The sequence below is a fragment of the Marmota flaviventris genome, chromosome 1 (assembly GCF_047511675.1).
Source record: "Marmota flaviventris isolate mMarFla1 chromosome 1, mMarFla1.hap1, whole genome shotgun sequence".
NCBI classification, from domain to species: domain Eukaryota; kingdom Metazoa; phylum Chordata; class Mammalia; order Rodentia; family Sciuridae; genus Marmota; species Marmota flaviventris.
In genome coordinates, this window is record NC_092498.1 from 206,873,150 (window position 1) to 206,891,024 (window position 17,875).

A 17,875-nucleotide genomic window follows, 5' to 3' on the forward strand; every position below is an offset into this window, starting at 1 on the left:
CAACCTTAAAATAACCCACCCTCAGCCCTAAAATGCAGTGTTTAAATTTATAGAAAAACCCACAGGTTCCTGGCAGCTGGGTGCTGCAGCTGGTGATCTTGGAGCCAGTGGGGACAGGGCGAGCTTCACACTGTGCCTCTGCCAAAGCTGCCTGCTCCCCTGCCAGCCCCTCCCAAGTGTCCCCAGATTCCAAACAGCCAGACCAGTGCTGTGATTTTTTTCAAAAGATGCAAAACTTTTCTTTTTAATTAAAAAAAAAAGCCTTATAAAAACGAGGCAGCCCAAAAGCCCGCCTGTCTCCCTTATGTACAGTAATACAATATCTGTCACAGTCACTATGTACAATATTATAAAAAATACCGCAGACAGTACAAAGGAAGGCTGCTATCTCTCACGAAGCATCAAGCCTCGATCCTCTAGTGTAGACCCGTGGGAGGGAAGGGGACACTTAATTATTGCACCATTTTTTAAAAACAGAACTCGTCGAAGAGAAGAGGATCGTGTCGTCTCCCACTGGGTCTTTAGTCACGGATAGGGGCTGGGGTGGTGGCGTTGTCATTGTCATGGGGCAGCGACAGAAGCCCCTCCGTGGCCACACAGTCCAGCCCGGTCCTCAGGGTCCAATAAATACAGTCACAGTTTGGGAGGGCCGTGCCCGGCACGTGGGACCCGCCACGGCCGCGCGCGGAGAGGCGGGGGTGTCCCGACTACATGTGCCGCTTCATGTGCAGCGCCAGGTGGTCGGAGCGCGAGAAGGCGCGGTCACACAGGTGGCACTGGAAGGGCCGGTGGCCCGTGTGCTTGCGGTAGTGGCGCGTGAGCTCATCTGAGCGCGCGAACTTCCAGCCACAGCCTTCCCAGTTGCAGTGGTAGGGCTTCTCACCTGCGGGGAAGGGACAGCGAGTGAGCCTCAGTTTCCCCGCCAGGTCACAGCATGCAGGCCACCGTAGCGCCTCCTCCAGCGCGCACCTGTCCCCAGCCCTAACCCTCATGCCTGACCCACGTTTTGAACCCCTAAGAACCTTAACCCACACGCCCCCCACCTTTCTGATCCTCACTCACCCTGGAAGTCCAGTGGGCAGTGCCCACTCCCCAGGGTTTCAAGCCACGCCCCCAGGAGTGTTCTAAACTTACATCGAAGGGTCCCCCTAGGTTTCCCAAGAGCATTCCCTTCTCCAGATCCCGAGCCACACCCCCAGAGGGGACTTAAGCGTGCAACCCCTCCCTAACATTCCCAGATGGCAGAGTGCCTAAGTGCACACCCTCTCCCCAGCTTCCTAAGCCACGACCCTGGTGAACCCTAAGTGTGCACTGCGTTCCAACCCAGCATCCTGGGGCAGTCCCCCTACCCACATCCCACGACATTTCCTAAGTGTGATCCCTCTCCCCAACCTCCTGAGGCGCCCTGCCCCGGCCCCAGCTGTGAGCTTTCGATCCCTCTCCCCAGTCTCCTGGGCCACGCCCCTTGGGGAGGGTTCCGAAGTGTGCGCCCCCTCCCCAAATCTTGAGCCTCGACCCAAGGGCGTTCCCAGCTCCTCTTCTCGCCCACGCAATAGAACGCGTCTCCGGGGCGCGCTGCGCCCCCGCCTCCCGCGCCGAGCACCCACCTGTGTGCGTGCGCAGGTGCGCCTTGAGGTGCGAGCTCTTGGTGTACGTCTTGCCGCAGCCCGCGTAGCTGCAGGTGTGGGTGGCGGTGCGCTTGCGCGGCCAGGAGCGGCGACCGCGCTTGGGCTTGGCCTCCAGCAGCTCCAGCGGGGACGCGGGGGGTGTGAGCAGACCTCGAGCGGCGGGTGGCGCCAGGCCCAGGGCGGCGGCGGCGGCGGCCGCGTCGTCAAAGAGACCGAAGGCGGCGGGCGCAGGTGGGCCGTAGTGCAGACCCGGGCCTGGCGCGCCGTAGCCGGGGCCACCAAAAGGGGGCGGGAACGCGGCGCGCGGGCCGGGTGCCGGCAGACGCGCGGGGCCGTCGGGGCTGAGCGGCGGCGTGTCGGGCGGTGGCGGGGGTCGCCCTCCCGGGCCTCGCAGGCACGCGGCTGCCGGGCCCGGGGCGCCCTCGCGCTTGAGGCCCCGAGGCCCGCGGGTCAGACCCGGCGCGCAGCCGTAGCCGCCGCCGCCGTCCACCTCGGGGGGCTCGGCCTTGACCAGCCGTCCCGGCGGCGCGAGGAGGAAGCGGCCGTGCAGCGCGGGCCCCGGGGGCGCGTCCAGCTCCGGCCGCAGCAGCTCCGACACCAGGCCGCCCGTCGGGGCGCCGTAGGGCGGCGGCGCGCCCGGCTCGGGGTAGTAGAACGCAGGCGGCGGGGGCGGCGGCGGCGGCGGCGGCTCCGGGGCGGCCTCAGCGCCCAGGCCGTCCAGCCCCATGGACAGGATGAAGTCCAGCACGCTGTTGAGGTCGTCGTCGGCACCGCCGGCCTCGGGCTCGGGGCGCTGCCAGCGCTGCGGGCGACAGGGCGATGGGGCGCGGGCGTGAGCGCGCGGAGGGCTGGGGGGACGCCCGCGGCGCCGCCGCCCGAGTTCTACCACCTGGAGCCCGCGACCCCGCCGCCCGCGCTCTGCTACCTGGAGCCCGCAGTTTCCGCCCTCACTTTCCACTACCCGCAGCCTACGTTCTAGGGTCCATCCGGAGCCCGCCGCCCGCGGTCCCCGCCGCCCTCACCTCCTGGAGGCCGCGCTCGCGGCACGGACTGGCGAAGGTGGAGAAGGACGGCAGGATGGGTTCGCTCAGCGTCATGGCTGGGACCCGGGGGACGCGGGCTGGGGACACCGGAGAGAGGCTGGCCGGGGCGAGGGCGGAGGGGACGGCGCAGTGGGCCGCGGCCGGCCGCCCAGGCCTTATAGGCGCGGCGCGCGCGGGGGCCGGGCCAAGGCGGCGGCGGCGGAAACGCGTCCCGGATGGGGACGAGCTCCGGGCGCAGCCTAAATTTAGCCGCGGTATATAAGCCGGCGGGCGGCGGCGGCCGTGGCCACTGCGGCCGCCCGGGCTCTGCACGCAGGGTCCGGCCCCCTCGCGCGCCGCCAGGCCGCGCCCCCCGCCGGCCCGCCCCCGGCCGTCTCCCGGGCGACGGCGACAACACGCGCCGCACAACAGCAGCGGGGCGCCCGGGATCCCCCGCGTCCCCGCGGCTCCCGCCTGCGTCAGGGCCCTGCGGCGGGGGTGGCACCGGGGTCTCCCGGAGACTCGGGACTCCCTGGGGGGGGGGCACTCGGCTTGGAGGCCTCCCCGGGTCCCCGGGTGGAAGGGGAGATGGGCCTCAGCCTCAGAGGGGCCCCCAGAATCCTAAACGGCGGGGAAGACTGGGGTCACCAAATTAATGGTGGATGATCCTTGGGACCCTCATCTGCTGCAAGCCCACCCCCTGCAAGAAAAAAAAAAACTGGTGTGTTAACCTCACGGGATGTTAGGTCTTGGGGACGCCGCCCACCCCCTCCCAGACACCCCGCAGGTGAGCCCCACAGTGAGGGAAACTGAGGCAGGGGCGGCCGTGAGAGGCGGACGTCCGCAGACCCTGGCAGGCCCCATGCCTTCACTGACTGCTAAGTGACAACTTAGTTACAACTTAGTCACAACAGTGGTAACAGTCCCTCTTCCAGTGACCCAGAACAGGCTGGGGGTGGGGCACCTTCAAAGGGCCCTTCTGTCCCCCACACCACAGTGTCCTTACTCCAGTCAGCCCTGAGGGGCACCGGAGACAGCCGATGGACAAAGTCCCTGCCCTTAGGGACTTCCATTGTAGTAGACCAGGGGGAAGGGAACCTGAATTGACACCTATTGTTAATCGGCCCCAGTAGGGAACAGAAAGAAACCCCAGTGGAGGGGAAGAGGAAGTGATTATGTGGTGGGGGGCCGGTGTGAAGTCTGACTCTGAGGCAGGGCTTGATGTGTGAGCCAAGGTCTTCAGGGAGTGAGGGGGAGCCCCGTGGGTCTCAGAGGGAGAGCATCTTGGGGTGACCAGGAGCTGGGTGGTGGATGGGCGCTGGACTGTCTCGTGGCCTGTGCTGGCCAGGTGGGTGCAGCAGTGGTCTGGGCTGGAGCCTGGGGGTGGAGGGGTGCAAGAAGGGGCCTGAGCAGGGAAGTCCTTCCTAGATGTGACAAGTGTGTCTTGGTGGGCGGGTCTGGGGGACTCTCAGGCCTCCTGTTCTTTCCTGGGTTGCTTTGTTGTCCTTGGGGCCAGGAAGGATTTGCCACCCACAGTAGCTGGACCCCTGGGTTGATGCAGGGGTGTGGCCTGGCACAACAGCGGGACTGAGCAACCCCTCTGGGATCCCCGATCCTGGGCCCTCCCATCTGGAAGGAGCCCAGGGCACACCACCCAGTGTGACTCATTCAGATGTATTCAGCAAACAGCTTTCTGATAAACCCAGAGCAGGCCGAGCCCCCTGCAGCCTTGCCCACAGGGTGGGCTGCTGAGATTCCTAGTGAACCGAAAGGTGCCCCTTGTGGTAGTTGGGAGTCCGTTTTTTTTTTTTTTTTTTTGCCACTGTGTGACCTTGAGCAAGTGACTTTGCCTCTCGGGGCTTGCTTCATCTGTGAAATACGGATAATACATCTTCCCTCAGTGTCCTTGTGTCCCCAGATCTAAGGATGCTCAGGTGCCTACCTGTCATACAAAATAACACAGCCTCATCCTCCCCATAGACTTCATCTCCAGGTGACTTAGAACGTCTAATAAGAGCTCATGCTATGTGAGCATAATAACCAGCAAGTAGTTGTCACCCTGTATTGTTAGGAAAATAATGCCCCCCCCAAAAGTCAGCGTGTTCAGTTACAGCTGCGTTTTCCCCCCAGTATCTTCCATGTGTGGTTGGTTGAGCCTGTGGCTACAGAACAGGCGGGTAATGAGGGGGGAGCTGATCAGCACCTACCCCAAGGGGCAGGTGGCCCCGCAGGGCGGACACTAGAGCCCTCTACAAGTGCCGTGCAAGCCCTTCTCTGGCTCCTGATGCCAGTGCTCCTTCCTTTTGAATTCTGCCTGTTTGGCTCCTGCTTTTCTTTGTCTTCTCCACCCCCTTAAATAATGGATCTTTTAGGCCCATTTTACATTTACAGAAAAATTGAGCAAAGGACAGTTTCCACGTAGCACCCCCCCATACGTTGTTAATGTCTTGTGTATTTATTACAACTCTTACAGATTTTTTGGGGGGGGGGTGCTGGGGATTGTGCCCAGGGGCTTGGCGCTGCTGGGCAAGCACTCTACCACGGAGCCACCTCCCCGCCCTGTGGAGCAGATTGAGATAGGTCACCAGCTAAAGTCCGCATGCACATCAGGGTGCACCATGTTGTATATTCTGTGGATATTTATTTTTCGTCGGTTACAGGGAATCGAACCTGAGGCCCTTCTACCACTGAGCTGCATCCCCAGCCCTTTAAAAAAAAAAATCTGATTTAGAGACATGGTCTCTGCAAGTTGCCGAGGCTGGCCTTCAACTTGTGATCTTCCTGCCTTCACGTCCTCAGTAGCTGGGCTTGCAGGCATGTACTGCCGCGTCCAGATGTTCCGTGGATTTTGACAAAGAGCGTGGTGTCATCTGTCCACCATTATAGTACCATGCAGAGTAGCCTCACTGCCCTGAGAGTCCCCTGTGCACTACTTACTCACCCCTCACCCCTCCCCCACAAGCCACCAGCAACCACTGGTAATTCCACCAGACGGTCGTATGTTGGAATTACACGGTTCGTAGCCTTTTCAGATGCCTCCTGTGCCTGACAATATGCCTTTAAGGTTCCTCAGTGTCTTTCTGTGGCTTGGTAGTTCATGTCTTTTTAATTGCTAAATAATATTCCACGACTGGAGAGACCACCGTTTATCCCTTTGCCTGTCCCAGGATATTTTCCTTCCGGTTTGGGGCACTGTAAATGTTATAATGAATCTACTGTTGGCTCCCCGGATCCTCAGGCTCCACATCTGTGGATTCAGACACTCTGGGTCGAATTTTTTTTTTTTTAATTTCCAGAAAGTTCCAAAAAGCAAAGGCTGAATTTGTTGCAAGACGAGCCCTGAGCTGAGCTGCACGCTTTCAAACACTGTGCTGCCCAGGCACACCCTGCCCTGGTCTTTCCCTCCTCATTAGAGCCTGATTGGCCCCGTGTCACCTGCGCACCGTGTGGTCAGGCCCGGGGGGCGGAGCCTGTCCTGGACGCTGCGGACTTTCCTATCCCGATTCCCTGAGAGACAGGGAATGGTGACTGCTTCCCGATCAGCCGCGTGGCAGTTGGTCTTCCCTGTCCTCCACAGGGGGCTGCCGAGGTCAGTGGGGTGAGTTTCCAGGGAGAGCGTCTGCCTGGCTCCGTCCCCAGACCTCAACCCAACCAAGGCCCTGAGGGCCCATCTCCCGCTGAGACTGGGTCTAGTTTTGTAAGAAGCCACCAAACTGTCCCTCCCAGTGGCAGCACCCTTTTCAGTCTTCGCCAGCCGCAAGGGTTCCTGCCCCACATCTTCCCCAGCGCCTGGAGCCTCCGGGGTCTGGACCTTGGCCTCTGCTGGGCGGGCAGTGGGTGGGCGGCCGTGGATCCCTGGGTCAGGTCGGGGTCGGGGTGGGGTGCCCTGGGCCGGGAGGCTCACAGGCCCGTGTGTCTGAGTCCCCCACACCCCCTGACCTTTTAATTTCACTTCCATACAGGGTCTCATTAAATTACCCAGACTGGCCTCTAACTTGCGATCCTCCCGCCTCGGCCTCCCGGATGGCTGGTTCACAGGTGTGCCCCCCACCTGTGGCTCCTCTCCCTGTTTTTGTTTGTCCCCAGCGCTTTCCACCATCGGTGGCTGTTTTTGCCTTTTCTCTGTGGCAGGAGCCCGATGTGCCTTGGGGCCATGTGCTCAATGGCACACAGTAGGTGCTCAATAAACATCCACCGGACGATGAATGAGCAGGTTAGTGGACGGGCTCCCCTCCTGGGGGTTCCTCACTCTCCCGTCCTTGGCCTGGCTTCCCAGCGAGCTGCCCTGTCACCTTGGGGTAATGGCTTCAACGTCACCCCCTGTGTGTGCACCTCCCGATCCCCGCACTGTGATGGAGAGGTGCCTTCGCAGACGCAGCTGGGCCCTAAGATGGCATCATCCTGGGTTAGAGCGAGCCCTGGATCTCTCGAGTGTCCTCATCAGAGAAAAGACAGAGAAGAAGGCCGCGTGGAGACACCGACAGAGATTGCTGCAGGGTTGTCACCCCCCAAGGACCGCAGCCGTGTGGGACATATCTGCAGAGAGCCTGGCCAATGTATGAAAAGAAACTTGAACTTTAGTGGCCACTTTAGCTGGGTGACCTTAGGCCGACCACTTAACCTCTCTGCGCCTCAGTGGCATTGTGAAAATATGAGGTGGCCCCTGTAGGTGCTCCGGGGTCCTTGCTTCTTGGTGGTGAGGACAAACCATGGAGCCCGTGGGGGGCTCCCAGGCACGGGAGTCTCTCGCCTGGGGAAAGGCAGCACTGGGGTTGGGGGGCTGGAGCGCGGCCCCTCTTGCGCTACCATCCCATCACCTGCTGTCCAGACCACGCCCACCTGGGCAGGTGTCCTGTGTGGTCCCAGGCGGTGACGGTGCTGGTGAAGGCTCCTCGGCTTGGAGTTGTGTTCCCACCCTGCCCCAGCCCCCCAGGTGACTCACCTGGGCCCAGCCTCCGAGCCGTCCTCGCTGGTGACAGACAGCACCAGCCAGTCACAGACCGGAGAAGTAGGGCGGCTGGCGTCTGTGACACTGGGGATAGAACCCGGGGCCCTGTGGGTGGCCAGCTCTGCCCAGCCACAGCCGCCGCCCGGCAGGCACATTCTTATGAGGAGCAGGAGTCCACTCTGAAATGACAACAAGAGGATGATGATACAGACCAGGGGCCCAGCATTTATGATGGCCGTCAACCACTGTATACAGTGGCATGTGACACACTTTTTTTTTTTGAGATGGGGCCTCACTGTGTTGCCAGGTGGCCTCAGGGTCCAGGGGACCCTCCTGCCTCAGCCTCCCGAGTAGCAGGACTACAGATGTCCCTGGCGGCACCGCGTGGATCTTCAGTTCCCCGAGACGTGGACCCGCGAGGCCCTATGGCGGCTGCTCCGCTCGCAGACTCCCAGACGGCGGAGCTCAGCGCCGGGATCGCGGGACGGATGGGCTCGTCGTCTGTGACTGGCTGGTGATGTGTGTCACCAGCAGCCTTCCCTCGTCACCTGCTGATCCCGGGGAGAGGAGCTAAGCCTGGCAGGGCCGCGGCCGCTCGCTGTCACCTTGTGCTGGCCTGGCCATCTCGGGGACACTCTTCCACTTTGCAGTTTTCCTTCCGTCTTTCTCTCTCTGTTTGTCCCCAGCAGCCCTCGGGCGCTTGGCCGGTCTGAGAGCAAGGGCAGGGACCCTACGGAAACAGGTCACAGCCGAGCTGCGAGGGTGACAGTCACATGGTGCCAGGCCGGGCCACCTTCCTGCTGAGGTTGGCACGAGGCGTCCTGCTCCCTGTGTTGGAGGGAGGTCCAGGGCCCGCACAGGGGGGCTTCGGTCAGGTCACCCTCTGCCAGGGCTGTGTGTCTCAGGACAGAAGCCACTTTTTGAACCGCCTTGATGTCACCTCTGGACTTTCCTTATAGCTCTGTGAGCAAGGAGGTGGTGGCACATGGGGACGGGATGTCGCATGGGGACGGGGACGGCGTAGGCTGCACTTGGCTGGCCTCTGCTGGGTCTCATCAGAATCTCTCACCCCCCCACACACTGGGCCACCGCTGCCCGTCACCTTGACACTGCGGCAGATGTCGGGGAGGGAGCGACGTTTATTGAGCACCTACTGCATGCCAGGCTCTGCACTGAGGTGCTGTGTGTTTTCTGGTTTAACCTTGATATAGGTGCATTCCCTGGGTGGCGGAGCCCCGGGCAGGTCCTGGCCCCTGGACCCACAGGACAGTGACCTGGGGCCCTGGGTTGGCACTGGGTTCCGTCCCCGGCACCAATAGCATAGAATAATAAATAAAGTGCACGACCCGGTGACATTTAGAACCATGCTGTTGTGCAACCTGCACGTGGTCTAGTTCCAGAACATTTCATCACCCCAAGGAGCCCGGGTCCCACGGGCAGCCACACCCCAACTGTCCCTCCCCGCCCCTGGCAACCGCCATCGGCTCTGTCTCGTCCAGGAGGGTTCCCAGGAGAGGAGTCACAGCGCGCCGCGGCCTTGGTGGTGTCCGTTTGGCCGCGAGGAACTTCACCTGGGCATCTGTGAGCGGCGGGAGGTCCCACCCGGTGCCCGGCTGTGCCTCAGCCCCCGGGAGGCCGAGGCAGGAGGACGGCCGGAGCCTCCTCAAAACAAACCCCCACCGCAGCCTGTGAATGACCGAAAAAGTGAAAGGAGAAGAACATTCTGTGATGTAAAAACCATCAGGGACCACCGGATCGCAGCCCATGTGGACCGGTCCCTCTCCACCCACCACACCCCGACGGTGCCCACCTAGGTCCACTCTCCCGGGACAACAGAGGGCTGAGTCATTTCAAGGCCAGATGAGTGACAGAGAAGGGGACGTTGACTCTCAGCTAAAGTGCGGAGAACGTAGGCTCCCAGCGCAGGAGATGGGGGGAGCTGCCTTCAGCCTCAGGGCCTCCCGGACCTCAGCGGCCTCCCTGACCACAGCAGCCTCCCGGACCTCAGCGGCCTCCCCGTGGGCACCTAGCAGAGGCCTGTGGGAGGGGGCTCCGACCACCTGGGACCTGGGAGGGGAAGGGCAGGAGGGAGGGGCTCCAGGAGACACTCCACTGCTGAGGGTTGTCGTTGGGGGAGAGGGCTCTGGAGACGCCCTGCACGGTTAGTGGGGACATAGCTGGGAGGGACTTTAAGTCTTTGCTTGGGTCATTTTTTATTGCTTCATGGGCCGTTCCTCTGGGCCAAGGGCTCCTCGTTTCTGATTTGTGTTTGCGGATGCATCGCGCTGTCAGGGACAGGCCACACGTTGACCAACTTAGGCAATCGCCACCGTCCAGCTTTAGAATCTCCCCACCCCAAGAAGATCTTCCTAGCCCTTCGCCTGGCCCTCTCCCAACCCTACCCCAGGCAGCCCCTGCTCTGCATTCTGAGTCTGAAGATCTGCCTTCTGTGGACATTTCCTACAGATGCGATCATACAGCGGGGCCTTTTGCGTCTGTCTTCTTCTAATAACTGGAGGTTTGGCCGTGTTGCGGCATGTATCCATGGCTCATTCCTTTTCACGGCTGAGTAGTGTTCCACCAGATGGAAGGACCACAGCCGGATCATCAGTACGTCAGGCTGCCTCAAAGAAGAGCTGTTCCCTTTTTTCTGCAGGGGATACATTCCAAGACCCCAGTGGATGCCTGAAACCACAGATAGTACTAACACACACACGCACACGCACACACACACACACACAGATCGTAATACCTAAGTTTAATTTGTAAATCAGGCACAGTAGGAGAGTAACAGAACACTTGTAACAATGTACTGTTGCAAAGTCATGAATAAATGGCCTTTCTCTCTCTCAAAATATCTTGTATTATACTCACCCAACTTGTGATGCTGTGAGATGATACAGTGGGCACATGGTGACATGAACCGAGGAGGGTGACATAGGCTCTGTGGCATAGCATCAGGCTTCTTTGTAAAGGTTACTTGAAGACGAGCATGCGGTGCAGCGACAAAGACCTGATAACCAAGACAACCGCAGAGTGCCAACAGGCAAGTAGCCTATACAGGGTGGAAACACTGGCCACAGAGATAATTCACATCCTGGTTGAGACAGACTGGGACCAGGTGAGGTTTCTATCACGTTACGTAGGTAACTGGCAATCTGAATCTTATGAATAGTTAGTTCTGGGATTTTCCATTTAGTATTTTTGAGCCACAGTTGACAGTGAGTAACTGAAACTGGAGGAAGCCAAGCTGAGGAGAAGGGGACTCATGTAAGATAATTCTGTGCAGCCCCATGGAGCCCAGGGACCACCCAACTCACAGTTTAGAAAAGGGCAGTGATGCCCTTCCCCACCTCCAGCTTCCCTCCCCGCCTGGGACTCGGTCTCCGGCAGTCACCTGTAAAGTCACCTCTAACCAGGTCCGCTGGGCTCCCTGACATGCCCTTCCAGCCACAGGAGGCCAGCACCTGCCCTTCAGGTGGCCGTGTGCCTGTGCCCGGGTGCCTGGCGCAGGGAGGTGTCTGGCTTGAGCACTCAAGGGCTCTCTTTCCTGGAGTCGGGCCCAGTCCCCAGCTTGCCTCCTAACTCCAGGGACGGCGGACCCCCTGCTGTCGATGACAAGCCTGCACAGAGACCCCCTTGCAGGGGAGGTGGCCGGCTGGCTTTGGTTTCTTGCTGGGGACCCAGGAGCAGCCCCGACACGGCCCTCGTTTGAATGTGACTCCGTCCCTTTCCTCGTGAATGACCTGGAGCGATTGTGCTGCTTCGTCCTGGGGGCTGGCCCTGCTATGATCAGGGGGGGACAGTGGTGACCTTATTTTGTGATCAGATCATGATTTATATCTTCCCATGCAGACAGCTGTGGGGAGGAGGGATCCAGGAGAAAGGGGCGGAGCTGCACCGGCTGTGCTGTGCTGCGTGAGGACGTTACTAAGGTTTATTGGTAAAGTCTCACATCTTTCAAGACAGGTAATTGGGTATTTCTGCAACGTATCCCCTGCAGATAAAAGTTTGTTACCCCCAGTTTGTTACAGTCAACTGTGGTTCAAAAATACTAAATGGAAAGTTCCAGGACTAAATATTCATAAGTTTCAGATTGCTAGCTGTTCTACGTAACTTGATAAAACCTCACCTGGTCCCACTCAATCTCAACCAGGATGTGAATTATCTCTGCGGCCAGTGTTTCCACCCTGTATATGCTACTTGCCTGGAAAATCATTCTTTGGAAAATGAAGAGATTTAAATATCTTTCAGATTTACTTTTTTTTTTCACTTTCAATATATTTTTTTGTCATTGTGAAATTCACATCCCAAGTTGGTGGTACTCACCACCCTCCCATGTTCAGCACCCCCAGCTGTATCCAGCCTCCATGTCACCTCACAAGGAGACCCCGTCCCCATCTGCAGTCCCTCCATCCTTCCGCCTGCCCCCGGCAGCTGCAGAGTTGGTTCCTGTCCCTGTTCTGGACCCCTCATATCAATGCGACTGGACGCCCCATGGCCTTTGGTGTCTGGAGTTTGTCACTAAGGATCATGTTCTTCCGATCATCCACGTCACAGCCTGTGTCAGTGATTTGTTCCTGTTTGTGGCTGAGTAATATTCCACCATGTGGCTCCTTGTTTATCTGTCACCTCTCGACAGGCCTTGGTCGTTGCTGCTTTTTTGATGGTCTCTTGTGACCCGTACTGCCATGAACATCTGCATGTAAGTGTCCATCCGGGTCCCTGGGTGCCGTTCTTTGGAGTCTGTCCCTAGGGGTGGGATTGTAGGGGCATGTGGCGGCTCTGTCTAGCTCTGGGGAGAGACACCTGGTCAGATGTGTCTCCAGGTCTCTGTGGGCGAGGGAGCCCCCGTCCCGCTAGCCCTTGCACTTCCTACTCTGCCCAAGAGCGGGGCCCCTGGTCCGGGGAGGAGGGTCTGCCGGGTGGGGGCAGCAGGAAGGTCGGGCCCTCGGCCTCATCTTCTTCAGAATCCACACACCCGCTGGGCGCAGAGGGACCTGAGGCCCCCCCGTGAGCTGGGCAGGCCGCGGGGACAGAGGCTCGCTTAGGACAGCGCTGGCCTCCGGAGATGTGAGTCGTGGTGGCGTCCAGCAGGTGGGCTCCGGCCCCGAGTGCTTCTGTGGTCGACTTTGGGGAGAGGGAGGCATTCTTGTCCCCGCCTTCCTGTCGCGGGGACTGTGACTTTGGGGAGAAGGTTTTGCCGACGCGACGGATGTTTAAATGGCAGATCTGCGGGGGCTCGGGGGAGCCAGCCCATCTTGGATTTAGGGAGGCCCCCAAGTCCGGTGACGGTTGTCCTTACAGGATAATGGGGAATGTCACCGAGAGGAGAAAGGTGGCCCTGGGAAGGTGGAGGCAGAGGCTGGAGCGTCAGGGCACAGGCCAGGGGGTGGCGGGTGGCGGGGCCCAGAAGTAGGAGAAAGGCCAGGAGCAGCCTCCCCTCCCCAGACGCAGACGCCCGGGCCTGGGCCTCCAGAACCACCGGAGGACATACCTCCGTCCTGCGCAGCCACTCGCTGTGGTCCTTTGTGGCCACAGGACACCCCGGGGCAGCTGGCTGGGGTGAGCAGGGCTCTGTGTCCCCAGCGCCACAGGTGGAAGGGGACAGGGCAGGAGCCGGGGTGATGCCTGCTGCTGCTTCCCCAGGCCCTGCGGGGAGTGGACCTGCCCACAGCAGCCGGGGGGCCTGGGGACAGGACTGTCCCTGTCATTACCGTGGGCTCCCGGAGCTCCCTGCTCAGCCCGCGGGTTCCACCCCGGCTATGGGGCTCCCTCCACCGGGGCCCAGCCCAGAAATGGGGCACTGGCCTCACCCTGCGGGGTCCCCAATCCTGTGCCTTCCTGGCCTCGAACAGAGTCACCAGGCCTCCTGGGTCACCCCTGGGTCACCCCTGGGTCACCTCAGCTCCTGACGGTTTCTCTGTCCTTTTCTTTTTCTCTTTGACACCGGGGATTGAACCCAGGGGCGCTTGACCACTGACCCACGTCCCCAGCGCTCTTATTTTTTCATTTTGAGGCGGGGTCTCACTGAGTTGCTTAGGGCCTTGATGATGAGGCTGGCCTTGAACTCAGGCCCTCCTGCCTCAGCCTCCCTAGTTGCTGGAGTTCCAGGCATGTGCCACCGTGCCCGGCTCTTCCCCTGGTCTCTTGGGTTTTATGACATCGGCCTGAGGAATGCTGGTCAGGTGTCCCCCAGGAAACCCAGTGTCCCCTAAGCTGACATTTTCTTGTGATTCGACAGGGTTCAGGCCTTTTGGGGGGAAGACCACAGAGGGGTACCTCCTCGTCACATCATGCCAGGGACATTAAGAGGGGGGGGAAGGGGGAAGGGGAGGGGGAAGGGGAAGGGGAAGGGGAAGGGAGGGGAGGGGGGTAGGGGAGGGCGGAGGGGTGGGAGGGGGACCCATATGATGTCTGCATATGGGTTCCCAGTGACATTAACCCTGAGCTCTACAGCCAGGGACACTGCATGGACATTCTCCAAGTATCTTTAGAAACACTCGCCTAGCACGTGGGAGGCCCTGGGTTTGATCCTCAGCACCACATAAAAATAAATAAATATTTTGTCCCTCCCCCCTCCCCCTCCCACCTCCCTCCCCCTTCTCCTCCCCGTCCTTCCCTCCTCTTTCCCCCTTCCCCCTCCCCTCCCCCTCCCCCTCCCCCTCCCCTCCCCCCTCCCCTCCCACCTTTCTCCCCCTTCTCCTCCCTCTCCTTCCCCCCTTCTTCCCCCTTCCTCCCCCTCCTCCCCCTCCCCTCCCCCTCCCCCTCCCCTCCCCTCCCTTCCCCTCCCCCTCCCCTCCCTTCCCCTTCCCCCTTCCCCCTCCCCCTCCCCTTCCCCCTCTCCCTCCCCTTCCCCTTCCCCCTTCCCCCTCCCCCTCCCCTTCCCCCTCTCCCTCCCCTTCCCCTTCCCCCTTCCCCCTCCCCCTCCCCTTCCCCCTCTCCCTCCCCTTCCCCTTCCCCCTTCCCCCTCCCCCTCCCCTTCCCCCTCTCCCTCCCCTTCCCCCTTCCCCCTTTCCCCTCCCCCTCTTCCCTCGGCCTCCCCTTCCCTTTCTTCCCTCACCTCCCTCTCTTCCCTCCCCCTCCCCCTCACTCCTCGTCCTCCTCATCCCCCTCCCCCTCCCCTTCCCCCTTCCCCCTTTCCCCTCCCCCTCTTCCCTCGGCCTCCCCTTCCCTTTCTTCCCTCACCTCCCTCTCTTCCCTCCCCCTCCCCCTCACTCCCCGTCCTCCTCATCCCCCTCCCCCTCCCCCTCCCCCCCCAGGATAGAACCCAGGGGCACTTGACCACTGAGCCACATGCCAGCCCTTTTTATTTTGTATTTTGAGACATAATCTCCCTAAGTTGCTGAGGCTGGCTTTGAACTTGCAATCCTCCTGCCTCAGCCTCCCCAGTTGCTGGGGTTACCTGCAGGTGCCATGGTGTCTGCTAACAAACTTTGCTTTCTATTGCAAGAAGGAGGCCCTGTGGTCAAGTGACACTGTCCCCGAATGAGGGAGCTGACCGTCAGGGGGAGGCCCGGGGAGGGACCCTCAGCAGGGATTCTCCAGCCTCGCCTCATCAACTTTAGAGTCTGCTCGTTCCTTGGCGGGGGTCCTGGGGGCCTTCCGCAGCCCCCGAACAGCAGACCTGGGGGACCAGGCTGAACCACTGAAGCCCAACGGCGTAGCAGAGCTGTGACTCGCACGTCCAGCCGTCCCTGAGCCCTGTGGTGGCCCCTCCCCAGCTCTGGGGAGGCCCTCCCTCGTCACTGGCCGGGCGTGGAGTACGTGGGACATTTGCAATTTAGTAAGAAAGGCCGAGCTCCGGCCCAGGGGAGCCCGTGGCCCAGCCGTCTGCACTGTTTACCCCAAACAATGACATTGCAGGGCGGCAGCCGCGGAGACTGACCAGGGAGCGCTGCCAAGGGCTGACTCAGCCTGTCGCACCTGCGCCTGGACGGACCACCCCGAGGGGACAGGGGCTAAGCGGCTAGCAACTGAGCTCACCCGAGGGAGGTGCCGCTCACGGTGGGAGGCTGGGTCAGGCCAGCATCGGGCGATGGCTGCAGATGGCCCTGGAGGAGGAGCGTCCCGGGGCTCAGGGTCCTGTGCATTTTGGGGGGTGGGGTACTGGGAACTGAACTCAGGGGCACCAGACCCCTGAGCCACGTCCCAGCCCTGTTTTGTGTTTTATTTAATTTAGAGACAGGGTCTCCCTGAGTTGCTTAGCCCTCGCTTTTGCTGAGGCTGGCTTGGAACTCACGATCCTCCTGCCTCAGCCTCCCAATCTGCTGGGATCATAAGCACCGCCCCTGCGGCCAGCGGGGTCTGACCTTTTGAGGAGCCCCCCCCCCCAGCCTTTCCCCAGCGACTGCACCGGTTCACATCCCCAGCGGCCGAGTTGGCCGGTTCCGATTTCTCCACACTTTGCCAACATTTATTGGTTTATCTGTGGTCCTGGGGGTGGCCGGGGCCTCCCGCATGCGAGGCAGGGGTCTGCTACCGGGCCTCACCCCAGCCTCCCTTTTTAAAGAGCCACCTAACCTCCTGGGCAGGAGGCACATTTATTTTCAAGCATCTGCTGTGGGCAGGGTCTGTCCACAGAGAGGCCGGGCTGGGTCTCTGGCCTGGTGGGGTCTGCCGCCCAGGAACACCTTCTCCGCCCCGGGCCGTGGGACAGGGGCTGGTCTTCCCATGTCAGGAAGGGGACACCCCCGGTGACTTCCTGGAGGGGGCAGTGGGCAGGAGTGGGTCTCAGCCCAGGCTCTCCGTCCGGAGGCCGGGGACTCGGCCCCTGCAGATTCAGTGTCTGCTGAGGGCCACTTCCTGGCTTCCACCAGCCTCCTGGATGGTCCTCGCCTGGGCAGGAGGGTCTCGGCATTTTCCCTAAACCTACCTCGAGGACTGAGTTTGCTTCAGAATTATCTATTTTCCGTTTTTAATTCGTGCCACAATACACATCGCGATAAAGTTGCTGTCTGAACCCTTTCACAGTGTGAAACTCGGTGGTACCCAGATCCTCCACACGCTGCGTAGACGTCACCAGTGTTTCTAGGACTTCATCAGCCGAAACTGTCCCCGTTAAACACCAGCTGCTCTTCTCTTTCCTGGGTCCCTTCCTCTTTCCGTCTATGAATTCGCCTGGTCCACACACCTCAGACAGGTGGAACCACACCGTGTGTGTCCTCTTGTGACAGCCCATTTCACTCACCATGATGTTCTCAAGGGACATTCATGTAATGGGTCAGAACTTCTTTTTCATGGCTGAGTAATATTCCTCTGGATGGACATACAGACATCCCCTGATATCTGTGGGGAATCGCTGTCCCTCCCTCAAGGACATCAAAATTCAAAGGTGCTCATTATACACAATGGTGTTGTGTTTGCATAGAAGACTTTGTTTTTTTATGACTGCTATTTTTTGTGGTGTAGGGGGTGGAGCTCGGGGCTTAGCACATGCCAGGCAAGTGCTCTGTCCCCTCTGTCCCCGAGACACACCCTCGGCCCGGACACCCTTCAGACTCGTCTCCAGATGACTTCTAACACCTGACGTAATCGGAATGCTATGCAGACAGACGTACTGGAGTGCTTTTAAATTTTGTATCAGGTTTTCAATTTTGTCTTGTTATTTTTTACTGTTTTCAAGAATCTTCAGTCTCCGTTGGTTCATTTCATGAATTCTGAACCCCAGGATATGGAGAGGAAGGCGACTCTACCACTTTTTGTGTATCCGTCCATCCTTTGATGGACGCTTGGCTTGTTTCCACTGTCCAACAAACTTCTTTAAATTAAAAAATAATAATAATGAATTATGGTAAAATAGACAACAGAAAATTCACTATTAGACCCACTTTTAAGCACTCGCCTGATTAGGTCGGGCCCACCTGAACAATCACCCTTTTGATGAACTGACAATTAAATGGCCCTAAGGATCCTGCAAACGCCCTTCCCTTTGCCTGGGACAGTAACTAACTGGAGGAGTAAGGGCACCCACCTCATGGTCCACCCCCACTTAAGGGGGTAATGCACCAGTGTGTACACCCTCAGGAATCCTGGAAGCCTCTTGGATCTTGGGGTTCAGCCTGCCCCGAGCCCCACCTTGTCCCCTGCCATTGTCCGGGAGGCTTGGGGCTGAGAGGAAAGGGCGGCCCAGTGGTCAGTGGGGAGGGCTGGACGGGAGGCGCCTTTCCCTGCGTCCTGTCTGCAGGGACACCAGCCGCCCCCTCGGGAAGGGGAGAGCCTGTGCCCGGCCGGGCGTCTCCATGGGCAGAGGATGCTCCGGAGGAGTGGAGGCCCCT

The 17,875-nt window shown here is 60.0% G+C and overlaps 1 protein-coding gene across 1 annotated transcript; it reads right to left on the reverse strand.

Annotated features, from left to right (window-relative positions):
- Positions 1-209: 209 nt before the first annotated feature.
- On the reverse strand, positions 210-2,823 carry Klf2 (KLF transcription factor 2). Its single transcript, XM_027932352.2, has 3 exons — positions 2,651-2,823; positions 1,608-2,430; positions 210-883 (listed from the first exon to the last, which is right to left on the reverse strand). The coding sequence occupies exons 1-3, from the start codon at positions 2,723-2,725 to the stop codon at positions 708-710; spliced, it is 1,074 nt and encodes a 357-aa protein (XP_027788153.1). The 5' UTR covers positions 2,726-2,823; the 3' UTR covers positions 210-707.
- Between the last annotated feature and the right edge of the window lie 15,052 nt (positions 2,824-17,875).